The 27,689-nt window shown below is 43.6% G+C and overlaps 1 protein-coding gene across 3 annotated transcripts in view; it reads right to left on the bottom strand.

Moving 5' to 3' along the window:
• Positions 1-27,689, bottom strand: part of ADAMTSL1 (ADAMTS like 1) — a 1,187,598-nt gene that overhangs the window by 471,715 nt on the left and 688,194 nt on the right. The window contains exon 1 of one of the 3 annotated variants that reach the window (XM_073665483.1): positions 11,298-11,578. The exons of the other annotated variants lie outside the window; for them this stretch is intronic. Within the exon in view, the coding sequence (XP_073521584.1) occupies positions 11,298-11,360 (63 nt within the window). The 5' untranslated portion in view covers positions 11,361-11,578. Of the gene's footprint in view, positions 1-11,297; positions 11,579-27,689 lie in introns of those variants that run through there. 3 annotated transcript variants of the gene reach the window in all.

Raw genomic sequence — 27,689 nt, 5'->3', positions numbered from 1 at the left:
AACAAGTTATCCCCTATTCCGATGATAGAGGAAAACTTGCTGATTGGTGGGACCTGCACCAATTGTCTTTTGTCCCTGGGGAACTTTTATCCCAATTACAAAATGGCATGGCAGATCGGACGCCCAACCACCAATCCATGAATTCTCTATAAGGCTGCCAGAAAAAGTCAAGCACATTGTTCGGCGGCCACATAGAGAATGAATGGAGCACAGGTCAAGCATGAGCACTGCTGCACCATCCTAAAGGGGTGTATGTTCCCCGGTCTGCTGATCGGTATTGGTTCCAGTGATCAACATGGACCACTTATCCAGAGAATAGATGATAATTTGTTTTCACTGGACAAGTGCTTTGGTTGGTATGGACAACAAGGCCTGTTTTACTCTCAATTACAAGCTAGCTTTCATTTTTCCAGACCCATTTAATAAATCTAATATCAGCTCTGATTGGCTGCTATTGGCAACATTGACTGTTTATTCTTAGATATCCATAAACTATATGAGACTAAGCTAGGGCAAAAGATGTGGTTTAGATCTTATCAAGCCTCCTTGCCCAGTCTATGCACTATGAGCTGATTCATTAAGACTGGCGTTGAGCATGCCTTTTTTAATAAAGTGCTTGATGGAGTATGATGTGCCAAATTCATTGAGGGGTATGCCACTTAATGAATTCAGCGCATCTTCTCAGTGGCACACGCCTCGCCAGAAATGTCTCTCCAGTCAGTGGGTGGAGTAACATTACTGGAGGACATAAAGCTGGTACTTTTGATGAATTTGGCGGGCGGGTGTAGCCACGCCTTGTCTCGGCTTCTCCCCCAACTCTGCCCATTTTGTTGGAGCTGCTTCAAACTGGCCAAAAGTCCCAACATTTTGCGACTTTTCAAAGTATTTTACACCAGTTTTCTGTCGAAAACACTTAGATGAATCGCCTTCTAGGATGGTCAGCAACTCTACCTGGGACCGAAGACCTGAGGAATCTGAAAAAGAATGATAGATAGAGACGTGCTGCCTATCATAAGACCATGATTGTTAGGCACAATGTTCCTACTAACCAGACAGTCTACTCAATCAGCTCAAAGTTAGCACTGCGCTACAACAGAAAAGGAGAAAAGGATTTTTGCAGCATAAATAACACCTTCAACATAGCTAATCAGATCTGAGTAAAAATAATGGCAAGTCCCTTTAAATAAACATTACTACCATTTAGAACCTGAATATCTGTGTTACCATTGGACTAGGCCAGGGATCACTCCAGCTGTTGTGAAACTACAACTCCCAACATGCCATAACAGCCTGGACTAGGCTATCCATGGTTCAAAGCTTATGCCTCAGCGCTAAAAGCAAAATGCTTTATTAGGTAGATTTTCATCTTAACCATCTGTTTTCTTCAAGATTTAGGAAATATGTTCATAATTCCAATTTGACCTCATCCTATGAGAAGATATAAATTTGTAATATCTGCTTCAAGCTGCAACACTTCACCACACAGGAAAAGAACTGTTACGATAATGTACCAATATAGGAATAAAATGTGATATAATTGCCATGACTTCATCATATATAGCGCAGTGTTCATGGAATGGTTAAATGGCTTGTTTTTAACTGCAAGTGAACCCTGTTCATTAGCTGCAGCGGTTCCAAGAACTGTTGGAACTTGACCCGATGTCAACTATGATCACTTATTCATAAACCTCTCCTGCTCCTGAAAATGAACGCGATTCTCAAGTGCTAGGTGCATGCATACCACTAGATCATTTTGGGTTGGTAGCTTTATTTACTCACATAATTTATGGCAGAATGTATATAATAGTTAATACATGCACTTCTACTTTACAAAAGTCTAAAGAAAAGATATTCCAATCATTTCTTTTACGACTGGAATTAATAGATAACTCTGCGCTTACTACTGTTTAAAGGAAATCCGTCAGCAGGTTTTTGCTATCGCATCTGAGAGCAACATTATGTAGACAAAGAGACCCTGAATCCAACAATGTATCACTTAGTTTACTGGGTGCAGATGTTCTGACACAAGTAGAGATTTTTGATTTAGCATGAAGCAGAGCTGAGAAAGCTAGCCCCACCCACATCAGGCTCTCAGTGCACATTGCCTATAGACAGTGAGCTGCTTATCACAGGAGGGCGGAGTTGGACTAGCAAGCACATGGGGCTGTACTCCAGACAATGATAATTACCAGGTGATAAAACCTTCATTACAGGTAAACAACAGCACATAGCTTGATAAGTGACTGTGTTTCAGCTTCTATCTCCTGCTGTCTTCAACTTACGTAGCAAAAACCTGCTGACAGATTCCCTTTAAAGGGGACCTATCATGGTGAAAAAGGCATCTGATCTGCAGGCAGAATGTTAAAGAGCAGGAGAAGCTGATCAGATATACATTTTTGCGGGAAAATGTTCATTAAAACTTGCATGTTATTAATTGAACTCCCTGTTTTTTGTATTGATAGTGTTTGCAAAATGACTGTGCAGAGATAGCTGTCAATCATTGAGGAGAACCAGGACCACCCACTGGACTCATGCACATAAACACCAGGGATCTCAATAAATAAAATACTAGCTATACTGAATGTTTTCCAACAAACCCATATATCATTTCGCTCAGCTTCTCTTTCTCTATGCCATGCTGTCCACAGACATACAATGTGACAGGTTCCCTTTAAAAAAGATCTGCTGATGCCTTTAGTGACCAGGCTGATCAAAAGACATCTTCATCTTTGGAAGCTGCACACAAAATAGGTCATATTTTTATACACTGTATTTTAGAAAATAAATATGTAAGACATCTATGTATGACAACTAATAAGCCATCATCATGTATTCATCTTATTAGCCACCGTATCTTTTTACAACAGCAGTTGCTCTGGGATGCTGGATGCACAACTCAGTTATCAGCTGATAGTCTTTGTAATTGCCATATCAAAGGGGGTGTCTGTGCAGAGACAACCTCTTTTGTATTAGACTGTTTAGATCAGAGGTCCCCAACCTTTATGACCTTGAGAGCCACATCCAGCAATGGAAGAGGGTCACGAGCTACATCCGGCTCTGGAAGAGGGTCACGAGCCACATCCAGCTGTGGCAGAGATTCATGAACCACATCTTGCTGTGGGAGAGGGTAGCGAGCCGCATCCAGCTCTGGGAGAGGGTCGCGAGCCACATCCTGCTGTGGGAGAGGGTCACGAGCCACATCTTGCTGTGGGAGAGGGTCGCGAGCCACATCCAGCTCTGGGAGAGGGTCGTGAGCCACATCCAGCACAGGGAGAGGGTCGCGAGCCACATCCAGCTCTGGGGGAGGGTTGTGAGCCACATCCAGCTGTGGTAGAGGGTCACGAGCCACATCCAGCTGTGGGAGAAGGTTGCGGCCACATCCAGCTGTGGGAGAGGGTCACGAGCCACATCCAGCTCTGGAAGAGGGTCACGAGACACATCCTGCTGTGGGAGAGGGTCGTGAGCCACATCCAGCTGTGGGAGAGGGTCGCGAGCCACATCCAGCGCTGGGAGAGGGTCGCGAGCCACATGCAGCTGTGGGAGAGGGTCGTGGGCCACATCCAGCTGTGGGAGAAGGTCGCGAGCCACATCCAGCTGTGGGAGAAGGTCGCGAGCCACATCCAGCGCTGGTAGAGAGTTGCGAGCCACATCCAACTGTGGGAGAGGGTCACGAGCCACATCTTGCTCTGGGAGATGGTCGCGAGGCTCATCCAGCTCTGGGAGAGGGTCGCGAGGCTCATCCAGCTCTGGGAGAGGGTCGCGAGGCTCATCCAGCTCTGGGAGAGGGTCGCGAGCCACATCCAGCTCTGGGAGAGGGTCGCGAGCCACATCCAGCTCTGGGGGAGGGTCGTGAGCCACATCCAGCTGTGGGAGAGGGTCACGAGACACATCCTGCTGTGGGAGAGGGTCGCGAGCCACATCCAGCTGTGGGAGAGGGTTGCGAGCCACATCCAGCTGTGGGAGAGGGTCACGAGCCACATCCAGCGGTGGGAGAGGGTCGCAAGCCACATCCAGCTGTGGGAGAGGGTCACGAGACACATCCTGCTGTGGGAGAGGGTCGTGAGCCACATCCAGCTGTGGGAGAGGGTCACGAGACACATCCTGCTGTGGGAGAGGGTCGTGAGCCACATCCAGCTGTGGGAGAGGGTTGCGAGCCACATGCAGCTGTGGGAGAGGGTCACGAGCCACATCCAGCGGTGGGAGAGGGTTGCAAGCCACATCCAGCTGTGGGAGAGGGTCGCGAGCCACATTCAGCTCTGAGAGGGTCGCGAGCCACATTCAGCTCTGAGAGGGTCGCGAACCACATTCAGATTTGAAAGAGAGTTAGGAGCCACATTCAGCTCTGAGAGAGGGTCGCGAGCCACATCCAGCTCCCACCCCCTCACAATAGTGACAACCAGAGCCCCCATTACGGGTATAATGACAGCCAAAACTTTTCCACTGAAATCACACCAAGGCAGTATGCCAAGCTCCAGGTTTCCTATCTTACCCCCATTCCGATTTGCTCTTCTGTGCAGGGCTACACACAAAAGTCATCATCTAGCGATCTACACTCAATAACTGTTTGCTACACCTGGTGCTAATGCACCAAACTGGCAGACAGCCACGAGCCACACATCAAGGGCCCGCGAGCCACATGTGGCTCTCGAGCTACAGACTGGCGACCCCTGGTTTAGATACAATCCTTATATATACTGTATATCTCACACTGACATACCCCTGCACTGACATATCCCACACTCCATATACAACTAACCTCTCCTTACACAAGGATGATTATTTCCAAGTGGAACCTGTCAGACACTTTTTTTTAGCATCTTAGCAAAGCCCTCAAAAAAGAAAAATTAAGAAAGTTTTATTTGTACTCCCACCAACTTCTACTGTCATGGGACTGCTGGAAAGCCCCATGCACAATAGATGTCACTGGATCCCACCAATATTAAACTGGACTGCTTTAGTCATTACATTGCAGATTACCAAGATTGCATTAGATTAGTAATCAGAAAGCAAAAACCTATAGATTTATTAGATTATATGCATCATATAGTGCAAATCTTGCTGTAAACCTTGCCACAAAGAAACACAAGACTTGAAAGAAGTAACCAGAGTCTAGAAATTGAGACATACTACCCAAGTGGACACCTGACAGTGCTCAGTGCTTCTGGCAGAATTTTTTTAATCTTTTCCAGAATGATAGGAGCCGAGCCAGTAGATGATCATATGAGTCTCCCAGGATAAACTGCTTTAAATTAGAATTTACTTTATTTTAGATTAAGCCCAGAGATATGAGTGGATTCCTGTCGGTTCCATATGTGGAGAAACAGGAGTGTCCTCATAGAGGAGTCTTCAGCATCACTGCTAAGCATACTGGTAGACAGGGGATCCATGCTTGAGGCCTGTCATTTCCATGAAGACATTTCTGCAAAGCTTTATGTAATTGTCCTGGCGCAGGCATCGTGCTCCTTGGCTCATATATTCCAACCATGCTAGCCAGGGTTTCTAGTTTTATAACAGATTCATAAAACCCCAGCAGTTTCTCTCCAGCCAGCTGTCTATGATTTTTTTCCTAAAGAAGGTAAAAATAAGGTAGAGCACAGCTTGGCTTTCACAGAGGATTCCCACACGGAGATTCTAAGTTTCTTCCTATTCAGCAACCTGCTGCTTTGATAAGAGCCGTACATGACAACATTGCAGAAGCTTGTGGTGTGGTGCTAAGGAGCAACTGAAACGATGAGGCCCATATTGGAAATCTGCAAAAGTGCAGCTACGCTTTCTTATATACTTGTCCCACCTTTAAGATTTAATCCGGACTTTAAAAAAAAGAAGATGAAAGTAAACATACCCTGTGATAGATACCGCTTCATGCCTATCAAGGGCTCCAGGTAGTAATGTCTTGCTGGCACAACCAAGGTGATGCCATTTGTAACCTTTCAGAAGAAACTTTAATCTTGAAATGTTAATGTGAGTTTTTTGTGAAAAAAAATAAAATAATAATAATGCTGGCCATACTCATTAAATACTTGTCAATGCAACTTGATGAATATGATAGGATTCATAATACTGTACATCGTCTAGACATCTTGATTGGAGCAGTACGGTGGCTCAGTGGTTAGCACTGTTGCTTTGCAGCGCTGGGGTCCTGGGGTCAAATCCCACCAAGCACAACATCTGCAAGGAGTTTGTATGTTCTCCCTGTGTTTGTGTGGGTTTCCTCCGGGTTCTCTGTTTTCCTTCCACACTCCAAAGACCATACTGATAGGGAATGTAGAGTGTGAGCCCCAATGGGGACAGTGCCCATGTCTGTAAATTGTCTGACTTGTAAAGCGCTGCGGAATATGATGGCGCTATATAAATAAAAAGATTATTAATATTATTATTGGAGGAAGCAAGGGTTGGATGAGTTTGATTCATATTAATGAAAAATTAGGTTTTTTCATGACGATAAGTGCTCAAGTGGTATCGCACATCCATTGGGCTGTTACCTTAATGCATATTGTGCTATCCATGCACACTACTGAAGAATGTCTGAAAGTCAGTCCGAAATGTTACAAATACTGGATTGCTGATCCAATAAAATGGCGTTTTTCTTCTTGCATCCGAGTGCCGGATTCTCTCTTTAATACATATTAGATACTAGTGGGGACAGGCCAACTTTGATCGGTATAGGGGCCTTACCATGCACATTAGATAGGTGTGGATCGAAAGCTCATTCGACTACAATCTATCTTTCCCAATACTCATATACTGTTAATTGGTTTGCTAAAGAGAGCATGTGTTCTCAGTATGAAAAGGGGGGAAAAAAGGTGCACAAACTTTCTTTGGCTGCAGCTTATATAGCAGAAGCAAAATGACTGGGCAGTTGAAATCCCTCTGCCTGATCCTTACTAACCCCAGCTGCCAATGGAGACGGCTAACATTAGTCAACTGGTCCAACCTAAATTGTCTGGTTTAATTGATTTGTACATCTAATGTGTATGGCCAGATTAAAGCCTCGTTGCACATAGCACTAAGAAAAATGTAGTATTCATATTTCATGAAGCCTAAATACAGCACTTATAGAATTATATGTTATTCCTCAGTGTGCCTCAAAGTTTACAGATGCACATGGGGAAAAAATGTTGTAATGTGGGCTGTATTTGGATATATTCTTCTGGAAGCACTTTCAGGGAAGAATAAAGTGCCTCGCTGTAGCACTACCTAGTGACTCAGAGACTGCAACACTGCGGATCCATAGTGCACTCCATACATTGCTGTGTGCCCCAGTGCACATATGTACAGGAGTCATAAGGGAGATTAGATTGTAAGCCCCACTGGGGATGGGCACTGGCAGTAAGTGATGACAACCTTCATACAGCACAACAGAGTCCTGGCACCCACTTAGAAGGCTGAGAATACCAGTGAGGGTGATGCCATCAATCTTCACTCTTTTTTAACCCTTTCAAGATAAATGTTTGTAACTTGGCTTATAATTACATGAACATGTAAATCTTCTAAAATGCATGTACAAGCTAATTATTACAGCTTAAAAAAAGAGAAAAAAAACAAGAAGTTCTTAACAAATAAGTTTTCCTGTCTATTGATGAAATGGTTAAACTGTATTGAGCAAAGGCCTTGGCCAAGGTTGCCCCTTCATGCAAACTGTTATAAGTCACTAGATACACTGTTATGTCTACCCACCAGCAGAACAATACGTAGTAACAATATAATTCACACATACATTGACATGTAGTAATGGCCGGCTCATTAGCTGTCACATTGTGGAGCTGGCCCCCTACAGCTGGATGTAATGCAGCGCTCCTCACCTAAATCAGCAAACACCATCTAGTGCCCTTGTTTGCTCTCCAATACTTCGAGGCTCCATCTACAAGTTTGGTTGCTGCTGCATGCTAGCCTGTAGTTAACACCACTTAACAGTTACTAGATAGCATAATTGCTTGCTGGTATTCTTACTTGGCACCCATTCAACTTTAACATCCTTTCAAGCTAGAGTGCAGGCTAGGAAACTAGCCATGAACCAGATCCATACCTACATTCTCCAGGAAATTAATATTTCCCTAATGAGAGCGTGCCGAACCTTACAGTCACTTTTACCCCAGGAATATACTGTATTAAATATGTGCAGCCTTGTGAAAAATGTAGGGAAAGGCTTTCACTGTACAGGACACATGCCTAAAAGTTAACTGAATAGTAGTCGATGTGTTGTCGGCAATAGTCACTACGTGGTGTACGGAGCTGTGCTCTTCCGTTCCGTACACTCGTAATATCAAGGGATGAGCGGACCCGTGGAAGTTTATTCAAAAGTTCGGTTTGGGTACCAGAATTTCAACCAGAACCCGAACCCCATTGAAAACAATAGGGACCCGAACTTCTGAGCTGGAAAATTCTCTCCCCGGACTTCTGGGAGAGGTCTGTGTTCGGTGTTTAACACCCGACACTAACTGTCCAGTACCATACAACTTTTACGTTCTCTAGTTATATCCATAAAAGATGATTGGTAGGTTTTGTAGGTTTTGAAAGTTGGATAATAAAGCTCGTCCAAGGTTGCCCATAATCAGTTATAGCCAAGAATTGGACAAATAGAATATTAACAGCTTGTTAAAAGTGGAAAGCTCAACGACTGAAAGGGTTTGTGCCATGAATATGTGACAATTTGCTAATTGCTGAGGGTCTCCATGCTGGAATACCTCACTAGTTGCAAGAACGGGTCCCAATTCTTCAGTTTGAATGGAGCAGTGGCCAAGTATTCACATAAGACTAATTTCTCAAGGGCGTGTTTTTGGTTCATGTGCACAAAGCTCAATGTTAGCCTTTATGATAGTGCACATTGCTATTTTTTACATGGACTTCAGGTCCTTATGAAAAAATCCCAGCATGAGCTAGTTTGGTCCAATTTATGGACTAAACTAGTGCATGAAAAATACCTGTCAGCTGTGTGGAGGAGCATTTGAAGCTGCACATGGAGTCAGCCATGTCCAAAATTTGCCGACGTGACTGGACCACGAAATTCAACATCCATGTAAACTTAGCCTAAGGTGATGAGATGTGATTGTGGCACTACCCTTTCAAGACCCCCATACATATTACATGTAAATCAGCTGCTGATTTTGACCAGACAGGCTAACTACCATATCCTAAGTATTTTAGGCCTCCTTCTCTCCCCCAACAGATAATGTCAGGGGAAAGAAGGATCTGCATCATTAGACATTTTAACTCCATTTTCTGAATATTCATTAACATTTTACAATCAGAACAATATGATCTTCAAATAGTAATGTAAAAACTTTTTCTATTCTCAGATTACCGATTCTCAGTCTTTCCTGCATTGCCCAGTTCCTGAGGTCTCAGCAGTCTGGCATTGCAGGAGTCAATCCGGATCAGTGAGGTAAGTATATTGAAAAGTTAGCATTTCATGCCCATATGAAACTTACGGGAACTCCTGGAAAACCCCTATAAACTTCCCTGCCTGGTTCCCAGCAACAGTATTAAAAAGGATCTGTCACCCACTGAAGGGCCTCCCAAACTCCTAGGCCAACAGGAAGCACGTGCTGTATGTACAATAGTGTGCCCTTTACAGCTCACAGATGGCTATTAGGGTATGTTATAGACGCAGTAACATATACAGCACTGGCGACAGACGACGCTGAACCTTCTTGCCTTAGGTACTGTTCACACTGCCTTTTTTAATCAGACTTGCAGGGTTTTTTGCATTTTTGATGAGAAGAATATTAAAGTCTGCAGCACTGCAGGATTGATTAATATATCTTTGAAAAAACAATACATATATATATATATATATATATATATATATATATCTCGCATCAGGATAACTTTGAATATTTGAGAATTCATTATACGCCTGGTAAATAAAAAGCTGACAGATTTTTAGAAACTTGTCACTTTGTCACATACAAGAATAAAAACCCCCCAAACTGTGGCTCTGTAAACTTTTGATAGGTGCAGCCAAATATGCCAATCTTCATGCCATGTACATGACTGATGTATTTTCATCTTCTGACCCTCATGGTCATTATCACAGATCTCCAGGGGCAGATCATTTGATTGTCCCCAGAACCCTGAAGAATATCCAGCAAACAACCGAATCTCAAGCAGACATCTGCTGCATGGCACCTTCAGCTAATACATGGGCACCTGTAGCCATTCTTGGTGCTGCCAGCCCACTCTACTGGGGTCCAGTGCTATCCCGCAGTCACTCACCAGTAGATCTGGTGGCCATATCGGGCATAAGACTACTTTAGTATAAAAGAAGTATAACACATGCTATTTGGCAGCTCAGAATGACTTTACCATATGAGTAGAGAGTAGCTGCAGGATAATGTGCGGCTGAAACAGGGATGATTAGAAATGAGCAATCTTAATCCCCTGTGGATTACTTGAGTGATGCCAATCTCATTTTGCACAAATACAACAGTATAAGATCACAATCCTCAGTTGAAGGGAATATTATACAAATAGTAATTCATGCAGTAAATGTTTATTAAAACAACCAAAAATAACATTCAAACAGAAGACTGTATCCAACTGTAAACCGAGAGAGATCAGGAGGAACTACAATTCCCAGAAAAACATTGATATGTTCCAAAAGGAGGTGTAACCTATATTAAATTTATAAAGACCACTCAATGTCACTGCATGCTGTGACTTCTAGTCCCACAGAAAGATCACTTTAGAAACGGCCAATTTCTGGGAAAATAAGAAAGAGCCCACAGCAGATGATGCAGGTGCAGAACAGGGGAACTACAAGTGCCAGGAAGACTGCAGTCAACAGCCAAAGGGACAGGTGAATAAACAGCTTGTGCTTGGTCATCTTATGGAGAACTGCAAGCCCCAGCAACACTGACTGGCACTGCAAGCTGGGACTTATAGTCCTCACGACTCCCAGCAAAGACAGTGTTGCCAAGAACTTCTGGCAGGTTTGGATGTTGGGACTTTCAGTCTCACAATAGATGGGGAAAGAAAAAGGCAGGTCCCAAGGTAAGGATGCTGGGAGGTGTAGTCCCACAACAGAAATGCAATGCAGTTTATCAGAGCACAGAGAACTACAGGTCCCAGCAAGCCTGACTAGTACAGATAATAGGACTGCTAGCCACAGCAGAAGACCCCAGCACCTTCACTAAAGAAACTCTACAAAACTAGAGATACTGCACCACATAGCAGGCAGAGATGATGGCAGTCTGCCCAGCAATGCCAGGACCAGCCTGTCACCCTGGCACCACCACTGTCCCCGCACAGCAGAGGGCAGCAGCCAGGCACAAGAGCAATGAAGGAAAAGTATTTACCAGGAGGACGCATGCCACGGCCAGCATCAGAGTGCCAGTCACTGCCCCACGGCAGCACGCCATGCTGCGAGCCGGAGGAGGGTGCCCAGGACTGCTGTCACCTCAGCTCTGCTGCTCACACTGCTCACACACCGGCTGCGCTCACATCTCCTCAGCCAAGGGGCGTGTGGTGGGGGGCTCAATGGAATCTCTCCGAGAGCAGGCAGCCAGCCAATCAGCCTGCTGCTAATCACTCAGCCACAATCCCCGAGGCGGCTAGTCAGGGGAGAGGGGCACTGCCAGCCGGCCCTGCACCGTGCCACCGAGGTGTGAGGCCAAGGAGTGCACCCACTGCTGCCTGAGGGGGCGCCACATCTGTGCGCAGACATAGCGGACAGTCCCTGTCTGTCTGTCCATCCTGGCAGCAACACATACCTGGCTACAAACAGCAGGCAGCACTGCGACTAGCCCGGGACTTCTACTAGCCCATGGGGCACCGACGTTCAGGTCCTAACACAGGACTTTTCTCAAGACTATCCATCTATATATCCATCTCTGGCTCTTCTCTCTCACTCATCTGTCTATGTATCCATCCATATAGCCATCTAGCTCATTATTTATCCCATATCTATCTATCTATCTATCCCATATCTATCTCTCTATCTATCTATCATCTATCTATCTATAGATCTATCCCATATCTCTATCTATCTATCTATCCATCTATCTCATTATTTATCCCATATCTATCTATATCTATCTATCTATTATCTATCTCTCTATCTATCCCATATCTCTCTATCTATCTATCTATCATCTATCTATCTATCTATCTAATATCTATCTATCTATCTCATATCTATTATCTATCTATCCATATATCCATCTATCTCATTATTTATCCCATATCTATCTATATCTATCATCTATCTCATATCTATCTATCTATCTATATATCCATCTATCTCATTATTTATCCCATATCTATCTATATCTATCTATTATCTATCTATCTATCCCATATCTATCTATTATCTATCTATCTATCTATCTATTATCTATCCCATATCTATCTATTATCTATCTATCTATCTATTATCTATCTATCCCATATCGATCTATTATCTATCCCATATCTATCTATCTATCTATTATCTATCTATCTATTATCTATCCCATATCTATCTACAGTTAGGTCCATATATATTTGGATAGAGACAACATTTTTCTAATTTTGGTTCTAGACATTACCACAATGAATTTTAAACAAAACAATTCAGATGCAGTTGAAGTTCAGACTTTCAGCTTTCCTTTGAGGGTATCCACATTAAAATTGGATGAAAGGTTTAGGAGTTTCAGCTCCTTAACATGTGCCACTCTATTTTTAAAGGGACCAAAAGTAATTGGACAATTGACTCCAAGGCTATTTCATGGACAGGTGTGGGCAATCCCTTCGTTATGTCATTCTCAATTAAGCAGATAAAAGGCCTGGAGTTGATTTGAGGTGCGGTGCTTGCATTTGGAAGGTTTTGCTGTGAAGTAAACATGCAGTCAAAGGAGCGCTCCATGTAGGTGAAACAAGCCATCCTTAAGCTGCAAAAACAGAAAAAACCCATCTGAGAAATTGCTACAATATTAGGAGTGGCAAAATCTACAGTTTGGTACATCCTGAGAAAGAAAGAAAGCACTGGTGAACTCATCAATGCAAAAAGACCTGGGCACCCACGGAAGACAACAGTGGTGGATGATCGCAGAATAATCTCCATGGTGAAGAGAAACCCCTTCACAACAGCCAACCAAGTGAACAACACTCTCCAGGAGGTAGGCGTATCAATATCCAAATCTACCATAAAGAGAAGACTGCACGAAAGTAAATACAGAGGGTTCACTGCACGGTGCAAGCCACTCATAAGCATCAAGAATAAAAAGGCTAGACTGGACTTTGCTAAAAAACATCTAAAAAAGCCAGCACAGTTCTGGAAGAACATTCTTTGGACAGATGAAACCAAGATCAACCTCTACTAGAATGATGGAAAGAGAAAAGTATGGCAAAGGCGAGGTACAGCTCATGATCCAAAGCATACCACATCATCTGTAAAACACGGGGGAGGCCGTGTGATGGCTTGGGCATGCATGGCTGCCAGTGGCACTGGGTCACTAGTGTTTATTGATGATGTGACACAGGACAGAAGCAGCCGAATGAATTCTGATGTATTCAGAGCCATACTGTGTGCTCAGATCCAGCCAAAAGCAGCCAAACTGATTGGTCGTCGTTTCATACTACAGATGGACAATGACCCAAAACATAAAGCCAAAGCAACCCAGGAGTTTATTAAAGCAAAGAAGTGGAATATTCTTGAATGGCCAAGTCAGTCACCTGATCTCAACCCAATTGAGCATGCATTTCACTTGTTAAAGACTAAACTTCAGACAGAAAGGCCCACAAACAAACAGCAACTGAAAAACCACCGCAGTGAAGGCCTGGCAGAGCATCAAAAAGGAGGAAACACAGCGTCTGGTGATGTCCATGAGTTCAAGACTTCAGGCAGTCATTGCCAACAAAGGGTTTTCAACCAAGTACTAGAAATGAACATTTTATTTACAATTAATTAATTTGTCCAATTACTTTTGGTCCCTTAAAAAACAGGGTGGCACATGTTAAGGAGCTGAAACTCCTAAACCCTTCATCCAATTTTAATATGGACACCCTCAAATGAAAGCTGAAAGTCTGAACTTCAACTGCATCTGAATTGTTTGGTTAAAATTCACTGTGGTAATGTCAAGAACCAAAATTAGAAAAATGTTGTCTCTGTCCAAATATATATGGCCCTAACTGTATCTATTATCTATCTATTATATATCTATCCCATATCTATCTATCTATCTATCTATTATCTATTTCATATCTATCTATCTATTATCTATCTATTATCTATCCCATATCCATCTATCTATCATCTATCTATCCATATACAGTATCTATTCATCTATCTATATCTATCTATATATTTATCATCTATCTATCTATATATCCCATATCTAGCTATCTATCTATCCATATACAGTATCTATCCATCTATCTATCTCAAATCTATCTATCCAACATCTATCTATCTATATCTATCTATCTATTATCTATTCCATATCTATCCATATACAGTATCTATCTATCTATCTATATCTATGTATCTATCCCATATCTATCTATGTATCTATATATCTATCCCACATCTATCTATCTCATATCTATCTCACCATATCTATCTATATATCTATCTATTATCTATCGATCTCTATCTATCTATCATCTATCTATCCATTATCTATTCCATATCTATCTATCCATATACAGTATCTATCTATCTATCTATCTATCTCTATATCTATCCCACATCTATCTATCTATCCATATATCTATCTATTATCTATCGATCTCTATCTATATATCTCATATCTATCTATCTATCTATCTATCTATCTATCTATCTGTTATTTACCTACCTATCTCTATCTATCTATAAATCTATTTAGCTATCCATATATCTATTGTATCTATCGATCTATCTCTATCTATCTGACTCTCATATCTATCTATCTATCTATCTATCTATCTATCTATCTATCTATCTATCTATCTCTATATATTTGTTGCATAGTAAATGCCCTTTTTATAAAAAGTTGGCAGGGATGGTGTCCTCTGTCCAGTGACTTTTGTTCTGCTTGATTCTGACAATTACAGGGCTGAGGCCCATTTACTTTTAGAAGCAAGTACTCCATCTTGTGGATGTTATGTTCTGTAATCAGCATTATTTCCCTGTGAATACAATCAACTGTAGTTTTAAAGCAAAAGTATTTTGTACAGTTCTTTTGTCACAGATTATACCATTACTTACACAGAAAAGCAGAAAATGTGAGTCACCACATGACTCCCCATCCCCCAAGTTCCCCAAATGATATGAGAAAGGAGGAACGATACTTCCAAGTGTGGGGAAAATATTCATGGAATCACTTCTTGATCTTCTAGATTCCCTTACTATGCAAGAAAAATACTTTATCGGAAAAAGCAATGAGAGTTTCACAAAGTGTTTGTCTTTATTAGAAGACATCACTCGCAGATCCACAGAAAATATGGCTAATGTGAGTATAAAAGCTCCGGGCCTGCGTCCTGAAGATGATGACAACCTAGAGACATTGATCTGATCTGGATTGTGTGTGTAATGCTGAATCTGGATCCAGAAGGAGTTCCGAGCCGATCACGACACCTGTGTGCAGGGCAGCCATAAGCCTTGGATTGTTGTGTCATAGTCATGAAATGGCTTTCACCCAAAAAACAAGGCCAAAGCTTCATAAAATAAGCACTACTATTTTTTTTTACTTAATTTACATATGGTAAACTATGAAGATCGAAGATCTGGGGATTCCAAATTTTGGAGGATGTTTCAAGGAAACTCTTTAAGTAGGAAAGGCATGAATGCACACACATAGTATGATAACTTGATGCAAAGTTCGCTATAAATACAGTTTCAAGTAAAAAGCGGATTCTGAATTGCAATTGAGGCTGAACTTTGGGTCCCCGGGATGATTTTATGAGTATTCTTATGGCTTATGTACATGAGAGCATTCTAGCCCTGTACAGCATGCGAGTTACGTTATACTGACCTGTCTTCTGGTACCTACAGTGGAGAACCCCATGGTGCACCATATTTGACACCTCTCACGGACCAAGGGGGAGGTCTCCCGGACTCTTAAGAAGTGTCAGCAAATCTCCCAAGCCATGACTCGTGCCCAAAACTCAGAAAACTGCGATTCAAGGAGTTTTTATTCCCATCCAATAAGGCATGGAATGGGTTGCAGAGTGGTATGGCGTGGGCATGGATGTTGTGTGGGTTCAGTAAAGGTGCTGCCGCATGTCGCTAATGGTTCCTCTTCTGGATCCTTGCTTTGGAAAGGTAGCCAGCATGCCAATCAATGACATATGGAGTGACTACCCTTTAGCAATATCAGGCCACAGGGACTTAATATACCTTTACACTGCTCCAGTTCACCCTTATACTGGCTCCTATGCCACTGCCTCTGTGCAGGTTATGCTAACAGTTGTATCTTCAGTCTAAAAATATCCTATGAGAGTGATGATGTATAGGCTGGCAGTAGGTCTCTCACAAGTGGAAAGTGCAAGTGATGCTGAGCAAATAAGTTGTGGCAGCCAGGTGGCCTGTGGTATCACCACTGCATGGCATGCATGGTGCATCATGACAAAATTGTGATATAAGCCAATTCTAGCACATGTATCAGGGGTTCATCATCCATTACACCAAAAGAATGAAAAATATTTAGATTTGAGAGTCCTCAGTGGTTGATACCTTTTAATGGTTAACTGAAAAGATGGTAACAAATTACAAGCTTTCGAGACTACGTAGGTCTCTTCATCAGGCATAGTATAAGACAAAATCTGAAGAGTCACATATTTATACACAATAAGACACAGAAATAATGCAATAGATGAGACAGGTGATGAAAAGCAGAGTTATTATGGAAGAGATAAACAGTTCTGGCTATAAATATTTTAGCAGTTAATAGATAAGGAGTGTGAAGGTTTTATTGTCTATAGCCAGAACTTTTTATATCTTCCATAATAACTCTGCTTTCCATCACCTGTTTCATCTATTACATTATTTCTGTGTCTTATTGTGTATAAATATGTGACTGTTCAGATTTTGCGTTATACTAGCCTGATGAAGAGACCTGAGTAGTCTCGAAAGCTTGCAACTTGTTACCATCTTTTCAGTTAGCCATTAAAAGGTATCAACCAATGAGGACTCTCAAATCTAAATATTTTTCTATCTACTGCCTAACACGGTACAAAAATATATATTTTCCCTGTACCAAAAGAATGGAAATCTTGGCTTAGGGCATAGATTGAGCACACATTAGGACAGTTGCTTCAATATATTTACAAAGCACCAAACTATGACTATCAAATCTGCTGAAGGATCCCCTTTAAGTAGAATCCATTCCGATGTAGAAAAAATAAGAAACTTGGTTGAAAATGAAAAGTATTCCAGTATTTGACTTGGTGGTTATCATTTCTTTCGGAGCAGAGCCTCCACCCTCCTCCCCTTGTTCTGTCAGAACAGTAGCTTTCTTTGTAACTGAGCGCTGTTGTATTCTAGAGGGAAATATCTACCCAGGAATGCAGCTACACGCAACATGCCTGCCACATAACTAAAGGCAGGCAGTCTAACCCAGCAAAAGCATCAGCTTCTCACTCATCGAAACTGCGTTTCAAGATAAATAAAATCTATTCAAGAGTTAAAGACTTTCGACCTGTTATTATATGATTTGAAATTAGAGAATCCTGTTACAAGCTGGTTTTAAAAATAGGACCAGGAGGAAGCACTTCTGCCTTAGGGGGATGCAAAAAGTAAGGAAGGAAAGAAGTATGGAAATAATGCAAATTATTCATAACTAATAATTTAACTTATTCACAGGTACGGTATATAGTTATTCATATCCCTAAAGTTAAAAGACTTTGTGATAAACAATGTGCAATCTATTCTCTATGTAAATCATCACTCAGACCTATACTTTTCTGAGTGCAACGGCATTAGGGTGTTTTATGGTAAAATCTACATTGTTGCCCTAGAATTCACCCAGCTACCTCAAATCTAACAGTACTTCCCCTAATCATAATATACATAGCCATCTACAGTGCCTTGAAAAAGTATTCATATCCCGTGAACTTTTTCACATTTTTTCACGTTACACCCACAAACTTAAATGTATTTTATTGGGATTTTATGTGATATACAGTATCAACACAGAGTGTGAAGTGTAATGGAAATGATGCATGGTTTTCTAATTATTTAAAAAATATAAGTCTGAAACTTGTGACGTGCATTTGGATTCAGCCCTTGTAGTCTGATACACCTAAATAAAATCCTGAGTGTCCAATTGCCGCCAGAAGTTACATAATTAGTAAATTGAAGCCACCTGTGTGTCATTTATTCTCAGTATAACTACAGCTGTTCTGTGAAGGTCTCAGAGGTTTGTTTGAGAACATTAGGGATCAAATTGCATCATGAAAACCAAGGAACACACCAGACAGGTCAGGGATAAAGTTGTGGAGAAAAGCAGGGTTAGATTATAAAAAATAGCCGAACCTCTGAACGTCTCACTGAGGACTGTTCAATCCATCATCCAAAAATGGAAGGAGTATGGCATAACTGCAAACCTACCAAAACATGGTGTCCACCTAAACTTGACATCCCAAGCAAGGAAAGCATTAATTAGAGAAGCAGCCAAGAGCCCCATTGTCACTGTGGAGGAGGTGCAGAGATGCACAGCTCAGGTCGGAGAATGTGTGCACAACTATTAGTCAAATACTCCACAAATCTGTCCTTTATGGAAGAATGGTAAGCCATTCTTCCATAAAGCCATAAACCATTTTTGAAACCATGCCATTAAAAGTCCAGTTTGCAGTTTTCAAAAAGCCATGTAGGAAACACAGATATCATGTGGAAGAAGGTGCTCTGGTCAGATGAGACCAAAGTAGGACTTTTTGGGCTAAATGTAAAATGTGTGGTTGAAAGCTAACACTGCACAGCACCCTGAAACACCATCCTCACTGACAACATGGTGGTGGCAGCATCATGCTGTTGGGATGCTTTTCTTCAGCAGGGACAGGGAGGATGGCCAGAGTTGATGTAAAGATGGATAAAGCTAAATATAGGCAATCTTGGAGGAAAACCTGTTAGAGGCTGCAAAAGAGCTGAAACTGGGGCATAGGTTCATCTTACAGGAGGACAACAATCCTAAGCATACTGCCAGAGCTATAATGAATGGTTTAAATTAAAACTTATTCATGTGTTTGAACGACCCAGTCAGATCTAAATCCCATTGAGAATCTGTGGCAAGACTTGAAAACTGCTGTTCACAGACGCTCTCCATCCAATCTCACTGAGCTAGTTAATCTGCAAAGAAGAATGGGCAAAAAATTCAGCCTCTAGATGCGCAAAGCCGGTAGACACATGCCCCAAAAGACTTGGAGCAGTAATTAGAGCGAAAGGTGGTCCGACAAGGTATTGACTCAGTGGAGCTGAATACAAATACACATCACAATTTTTAGATTTATATTTTTAAAATAATTTGAAAACCATGTATCATTTCCTTTACACTTCACAAATACTTGCTACTTTGTGTTGGTATATTACATAAAAAACAAATAAAATACATTTCAGTTTGTGGGTGTAAAGTGAACAAATGTGGGAAAGTTCACAGGGAATGAATATTATTTCGAAACACTGTATATAAACGCTTATTCCTTCTCTTGCATCCTGTAGTTTCTGTCACCAGCTGTTCACATCTATCTATCTATCTATCTATCTATCTATCTATCTATTGGTCTACAGTACCAGGACCATTTGTGCAGGACGTTGGTTGTTGGACTCCTGGACTCCCATCAATTTGACCTTTAACATAGTAGCCTTTGAAGTTTTTCCACTGCCTGGTCGTTAAACCAAGAATGTAAGAAGAGGTATCACATGGTCATGTAATATATAAGGATACCCTAATCTGAAGAATCTGCTGTTGGAAACAATTATTTCTTGTTGGAGCAAACTATACTATTTGAACCCTATAGTTGTTAACTGATATTTTTAGTCTTGAAATTCTATGTCTTTACAGTTGAATTATTGCTTTTATGTCAGTCTTCCATTGTCGATGGTATACTGCCAAGATCTAACCGCACTGCCTTATGCTTTCCAGCAAAAAGATACAGAAACATAATGGACCCATTTGAAAGCAATGGAATCAGGGCACATCTCTATAAAATCAGCAGTGATGATACCAGTGTAAAAATAGCTCTAGCTCTGTTTTATTATTATTATTATTATTATTATTATTATATTATTATAAAATAATCATATTTTTCTTACTTTTTAACATAATTTTCAATTTGTCAAATGGTTTGTAGCTCAAAAGCAGTCATTCTGTATAAGACAAGATAATTGACCTAAACATATGGGAGCTGAAACATTTTGTCAAAAGCTTTTCTCAGACTGTTGACCACTTTCATGATATAGAGACCAATAAAATCTCTACAGGATTGCATGCTTTTATCCCATTAGTATAACGACACATGTGCTTGGTTTTTCTTGGCTTGTCCCTCATTCAGACAGGGACCAGACAAGGATGACACATAGCACATCATCTATTTGATGTCACTGGGTTTGTTATCCAGGGTGTAAGCTTTAGATAAATACGTTTTATCTTCTCATTTTAGCAGCCTGATGGTTGAGTTTGTGAAATATTGTAGAACAGAGTGGATCATTTGGCACAACCCCTGGAAGTATCACAATGTGTTATCTGTGGTGTTACAAAGAACTGCATATAAACCTACTGATAAAACAAGTTTAATGACATATTCTAATCTGCTCTGTCTGTACTAGAATACATGTCATGTCAGCAACATACATTAAAGTGGTTTTTCACCATTATGGTATTAATTATCTATCCTTAGGGTAAGTTATCAATATCAGATCAGTGGGGGTCTTATACCCAACATCCCCACCAATCAGCTGTTAACAATTCTGACAGTGGCCACTAAACTGTGTATGGAGCGGAACACCACAGCTGTCACACTGTTTAGTGGCCGCTCCTAGGTACAGCGGATCAACTTTTTTTTTAGGTACACTTCAACTGTGAGAGACAGAATCTAAAAATAAAAAAAAAACAGAAAATCACATTGTATGATTTTTAAATAATTAAATTGCGTTTTATTGCATGAAATAAGTATTTGATCACCTACCAATCAGCAAGAATTCTGGCTCTCACAGACTCGTTTATTTTTCTTTAAGAAGCCCTTCTACTCTGCACTCAATACCTGTATTAATTGCACTTGTTTGAACTTGTTACCTGTATAACAGACACCTGTCGACACACTCAATCAAACACACTCCAACCTCTCCACCATGGCCAAGACCAAAGAGATGTCTAAGGACACCAGGGACAAAATTGTAGATCTGCACAAGACTGGTATGGGCTACAGGACAATATGCAAGCAGCTCATTGAGAAGGCCACAACTTTTGGCACAATTATTAGAAAATGAAACACAATTTGACTGTCAATCTTCCTCAGTCTGGGGCTCCATGCAAGATCTCGACTCGTAAGGTAAGGATGATTCTGAGAAAGTTCAAGAATCAGCCCAGAACTACATGGGAGGACCTCGTCAATGACATGAAGAGAGCTGGGGCCACAGTCTCAAACATTACCTTTAGTAACACACTACGCCATCATGGTTTAAATTTCCTGCAGGACACGCAAGGTCCCCCTTCTCATGCCAGCAAATGTCCAAGCCCATTTGAAGTTCACCAATGACCATCTGGCTCAGCGGTTCTCAACTCCAGTCCTCAAGACCCAGCAATAGATCAGGTTTTCAGGATTATCTTACTTTTGCACAGGTGATGGAATTATTACCTGTGCAATACTAAGGAAATCCTGAAACATGATCTGTTGGTCAGTCTTGAGGACTGGAGTTGAGAACCACTGATCTGGATGATCCAGAGGAGGCATGGTAGAAGGTCATGTGGTCAGATGAGACCAAAATAGAACTTTTTGGTATCAACTCTACTCGCCTTGTTTGGAGGACGGAGAAGGATGAGTACAACCCAAAGAATACTGTCCCAACTGAGAAGCATGGTGGGAGAAACATCATACTTTGGGGGTGTTTTTCTGAAAAGTGGACAGGACGATTGCACCATATTGAAGGGAGGATGGATGGGGTTATGTATTAGGAGATTTTGGCCAACAACCTCCTTCTCTCAGTAAGAGGATTGAAAATGGGTCATGGCTGGGTCTTCCAGCATAACAATGACCCGAAACACACAGCCAGGGCAACTAAGGAGTGGTTCCGTAAGAAACATTGCAAGGTCCTGTAGTGGCCTAACTGGTCACCAGACCTGAACCCAATAGAAAATCTTTGGAGGGAACTGAAAATCAATATTGCCCAGTGACAGCATGGAAACCTGAAAGATCTGGAGAAGATCTGTATGGAGTAGTGGGCCAAAATCCCTGCTGCTTTATGTGAAAAGAATTACAGGAAACGTCTGATCTCTGTGATTGCAAACAAAGGTTTCTGTACCAAATGTTAAGTTATGTTTTTCTATTCTATCAAATACTTATTTCACGCAATAAAATGCAAATTAATTATGTAAAAATCATACAATGTGATTTCCTGGATTTTTTTAGATTCTGTCTCTCACAGTTGAAGTGTACCTACGATAAAAATTACAGACCTCTCCATTCTTTATAGGTGGGAAAACGTGCAAAATCAGCAGTTTGTCAAATACTTATTTTCCCCACTGAATATACATAGGATGTGACTCTGTATGCTTTCATATAGCCTTAGTTCCCTGTGCGAGAGACCTAAATCTGTGTGCCTATGATTTCCTGATAAATGTTGTATTCATGTAGGGTCCATTCTTAGAACAATGCTGTCGGCATAGAATACAATCATGTAGGCCTTTGGCCAGCAGAATCCAACAACAGCAACTGAAGTTTAGGTAAAACTTTGTATAGAGAACAGGTAAATATTATGTTGGCATATAGTTCTGCTGAACCAAATAAGGCTTCCACATAAGTAGTTCCAATGAGATAGTAGCTGTTACATAAACTATTTTCAGTGAGATCCTCCAAATTGTTTAAGCATGAATAGCCTCATAAAACTTAATTGGGCATCATAAATAATAAATTATAATGCTTTCATTTATAAGGTATTTCACCCCAAATCGCCCACAGGTGACTCATGTACTCTGGTAATTTATTAGACATGCATGTTATAATTTCTCCTCCTAATTTTCTGCTGTATTTTCCTGTTAATCTGTCAAAAGAAATAATACACATGAGAATGATTATTGCATGCGACTGCGTATTTGAATTGTGCTTCCAAATTATTCTGTAGGTATTAGCATTATATATGAGTATGTTATTTAGGTTTGATTAAGTTTTATACATTTTTTATATCATTTTGCTTTATTCAAACTGAAAGATTAGGATTAGTGATGAGCGAGTATGCCTCATTAATCCTTTCGGTGAGCACGCTTGGGTGCTCGCCGAGTATTTTGGTGTGCTCGGTGTTTCATTCATTGTCGCCGTGCTTCCAAGTGTCATGGCTATTAGACAACTGTGACACATGCAGGGATAGCCTGTTCGCCAGGCTATCTCTGCATGTGTCACAGCTGTCTAACAGCTGTGACACTTGCAGGCGCAGCGACAATGAATGAAACACCAAGCACGCCAAAATGCTCGGCGAGCACCTGAACCTGCTCACCGAAAGAGTTAATGAGGCATACTCGCTCATCGCTAATTAGGATACTTATAGTAGTACTTTACCGTACTGAACTATACTGCTCGAAAAAATGAACGGAACACAAATCACACGTTCGATCTCGATGAACAAAAAAGTTTTAAATTTTTACTGATATAAATTGTGCAATAACTTGATAACAAAATGACATCGCAATAGTTCATGGAAACCAAAATCATGAACCAATTGGGGGCTAGATTGCAAATAAGCCTGAAAACAAAGTAGACCATTGAAATTACTGGTGGATCTAATTTGCATGAATTTCATCATGCAGGCAGGGAAGGGATGAGGAGGAAGGAGCTGGACGCAGAGTAAGGATGCACTCTGATCTCATTTATGGCCTACAGATGCATGTGAAGTCTTTATAACAATGTGACGCGCCCCCTGGGCCTGTGTTGTGCAGGGAATACCCGGAGCCGGATCGCTGGGGGTTGTAGTCTCCGTGGTGCCGACCCGGTCCGCGCCCAGGGTGGTCAATTCAGTGGCAGTCTTATTAGTGAGATAATAGTCCGACTACGCCACCCGTGGATTGCGGTCAGTGGGGGCCGCCGCTGCAAGGCAGACCGCTGAGGCCGGTGTTGTGTGTGCAGCTAAGAACGGGATGACTCCCCACGGGAGGAGTATAGCCTCAGGGCAGTTAGTATGGATGATGGGAGTGATGGGGCACGAGCGTCCCAGCACTGGTAGTGCTGGTGAGGCGAAGAAGCACAGAGACGTGTGGTTGCAGTTTCCAATGCTTTACTCACAGTTCTTTACTGGTCCTAGTCACCTCGGTACTGGCGGTGACTGCCCAAGCCGTGCTGTGTCCACCAGGTGCGGGGGGCTCGACCAACTCCCAGGCAATTCCAGAGCATGGCACAGGGCTCCCTTCTCTTCCCTTCTCTGGCCGTGCCCCACCAGTGACTCTACGTTTGTCCGGCTGCCTCGAGCCTTCTCTTGGTACGCTGATCTCTGCGTCCCTGACCCTATGTGGTGTGCCTTCCTGGTAGGTGTAGTGAGGGGTCGCACCGAGATATAGTCACGACTGCCGGTCTTTGGCTGAGGATTAGTCGCCTCCACCAATTTGGGATCCGGTACCCTGTTCTGCCAACCCGTCACCCACAATCTCCTGGGCCTATGGGGTTCCTTCTTCTCTCGTGTCTCTGGGCCTCTCTTAATGTGCTGTTCCTTGTTTCCTTTCTCTTCTGTTCCTGTTCTCTCTGCTGTTTCTGGCCTCCACTCCAGGCCTGTCTCGTGGAGCTGGGCCCAGACTGAGCCACAGCTCCCTGTCAGCCCTCTCTGGCTGAACTCCTCTCTGAACAGACGCCCCGGGCTGAACACTGTTCTAAGATGGTGCCCACCTTATATACCTCCCTCTATGTGTGAGCCAATGGGCTCCTACCTTTGCCCAGAGACCCACCCCTATCTGCTCCTACACCACTGGGTTTTCCTCCCCCTCCCCACTCCAGCCAGGGACAGATGCTGTTGTGCCTGCACTTCTGTCTAGTGGGAGCACCGTTGAGCTGTCCCTCGGAAATGGGGTGTGAGTGGTGCATGCAGCCTACCGAGTCCTGGTCCACACTCCATCCTTACCCGGGAGTGGAATATCACACCTCTGGTTTGAGGTGCAATACCCCTGTAGCAGCCGAGCCCTCGGGGTGCTACATTCCCCCCTGGTAAATCACAGCACGTCTTCGGGCTGGAAAAGAATAAAAACAATTTAAAACATACAAAATTTTTAGAATGCATTCGCATATAAGACACTAACTATTTAACCCCTCCCTTTATGGGAGGCACTTTTCTCTTTTTAACGTTACTGATACACTTTTTCTTTTCTTTAACATTCTTCTTTCACTAGCTATGGTCAAAACCACCGGAACTGTTTTATCATATAAAACATCACATAAAACATTTGCATTATTACTCTAGCAGCATATAAAACCTTTTCATTTAAAACATTTTCAAGTGAAACAATTTTTTTTAACAACACATTCTTGAGTTCTGGCCGCGGTGCAACTTGCGACCAGGTATTCACTCTTCTTAAAGGCGCAACAGTCCAATTAATTTGTTCTGAGGTAGGTGTTGCAGTCTTTTTATAAAACCAATAGGGGGCGTTTTAAGAAGCGCAACTACTTACAGGGGATTGGCCGTTCCCAGTCCTCGGCCAGGTAGAAAAGGGGGTATGGCTGTTCTCAGTCCCCAGCCAGATAACTTAGGGATATAGAGGGCAACTTTGACAGGTAACAGTCCACATCAGTCCCAACGGGGACCACACTTCAATCCAATAACAGTTTTAACATCAATTCTTATACCCTGACGGGTAACTATATACAGTTACAATTTTACCGTTCACTGGTAACGGTGTCCTCCTGCCGCTCCTTGCTCTTCCGGGGATTCTTCAGGTCCGTCAGGACCTTCAGGGTACTCAGTGTCTGGGCGGTACTGCAGTTCCTCCTCCGTGAGCCGGTGAACGTGGAGGGCGTACGGTCCCTTGGCACCCTAGTGCCGGGTGAAGGTGACCACATCACCCGGGCAGAGATCGCGTCCGCGGTGTCCCTCCGGCAGGTGGCTCTCGACGTCCCTGCGGGTGACAAAGACGTCGCCGGGGGTTCTATGGTCTCTGATAAAGCCCCAGCCATGCTCCAGCTGGAACTTTATTATGGTCCCGTTGACTCGGGGACCGCGGGCGGCTCGGGGGTCTTGTCGGGCCCTGCGCTTCTGCTCCGGGCCTGCAGCTGTTCCTCTCGGATCCACCTCTCCCGCCGTTCCCTCTCAAATACCCCCAGCTGTTGACGGCAGCTCTCCTCGCGCTGGGCTGCGTCCGCCCGGGTCTCCTGGGTGAACCCCATGAGATTCTCACCGGTGGGATCCCATGCAAATTGAGCGTCCTCCAGCGGGAGCGGAGCGATTTTGGCGGGCTCCGGAGCCGGGATCAGAGGCTCACGCAGGGGTTGTTCTCTCCGGAGACGGGGGTTGACGTACTCCGGTGGCCACACGAAGGGCAGCCCGTCCGGGCCGGTATGTTGCGCAAAGAGGTCTGCGCCCAGGGGTGGCACCACGGGCCTCGGTCAGGGAGCAGCGCCCGGGGGCACTCGGCCTTGCGACCAGGCCGGGGAATTTTCGGTTGGGCCTGGGGGTGGCACTGTTGAGGAAGAGGGCGCTGGAGGGGCAGCGGCGCCCGGGTTCACCAGGCCTTGCGACCAGGCCGGTGGTACTTCCTCTTTTGCCGCGCCCGGGGTCGAGGGGCGTGGCGCGGAACGGGGCGTGACCGCGGCTCCTGCCGCTTGAGGCCTAGTTGGGAGCAGTGGCGGCGCGGCAACGGGTGTGGTGAGTAGGGCTTCGGGCTCTGTGACGGGAGGCTGGGGCAGGCTTGCAGCTGCTGGGCTCGGGGTGGTGACGTCCCCATTACCTGCCTCAGTCCTCGCGGCTCCCTCCGCGGCGTCGTCTCCGGCCTTCGTCCCTCCTGCACCATCCTCAGAGGCAGGCGTGCTCCAGGTTGCGGGTGGCGCCTCCTGCTGGCGGGTTCCAGCCTGCCGGGCCATCTCTCTTCTCCACTCGGCCAGCGCATTCTGCTGCGCCCGGACCATCCTCCAGTCCAAGTCCTCCAGCGCAGCCTGCGCATGCTCCGGGTCTCTGGGGAGCTGCGCCAGGATCTCCACCAGGCTGTATGGCGGTGCAGCCTGCAGCAGGCTCCGGACCAAGGTGTTGGTACTGCTGGGCGCTTCCTCCATTTCCGGGTGCGGTCTGTCTAGACTGATCCAGACCACACCCTGCCCCACAGTTTTCTTCACTTGCCGCCCCCATTGGGGGTGGTCCTGGGGCAACTTGGTGACAGTCAGTTTCAGGGGCAGCCCTCCCACCCTGATGGACATTTCCACAGCCGCATTCATGGCTGGTGGGGGCGGGCTCCTTCTTTGGCGCCACTCTGGGACCTGGCCCACGATGGGAGGTGGCCTCCTGCTGTCCTTTGGTGCGCACATAATGGCGTCCGCTCTGCCAGGGCGGGAAAAAACGGCTGAAGATGGCGGGAAACGACCAAAGATGGCGTCCGATGGCGGGAAACTTCTCTCAG

This window comes from Phyllobates terribilis, unplaced genomic scaffold, assembly GCF_046119375.1.
Source record: "Phyllobates terribilis strain yellow unplaced genomic scaffold, ASM4611937v1 Scaffold_1__5_contigs__length_1240528914, whole genome shotgun sequence".
In the NCBI taxonomy this organism is placed as follows: domain Eukaryota; kingdom Metazoa; phylum Chordata; class Amphibia; order Anura; family Dendrobatidae; genus Phyllobates; species Phyllobates terribilis.
This window is presented reverse-complemented; position numbering and strand designations above follow the sequence as displayed.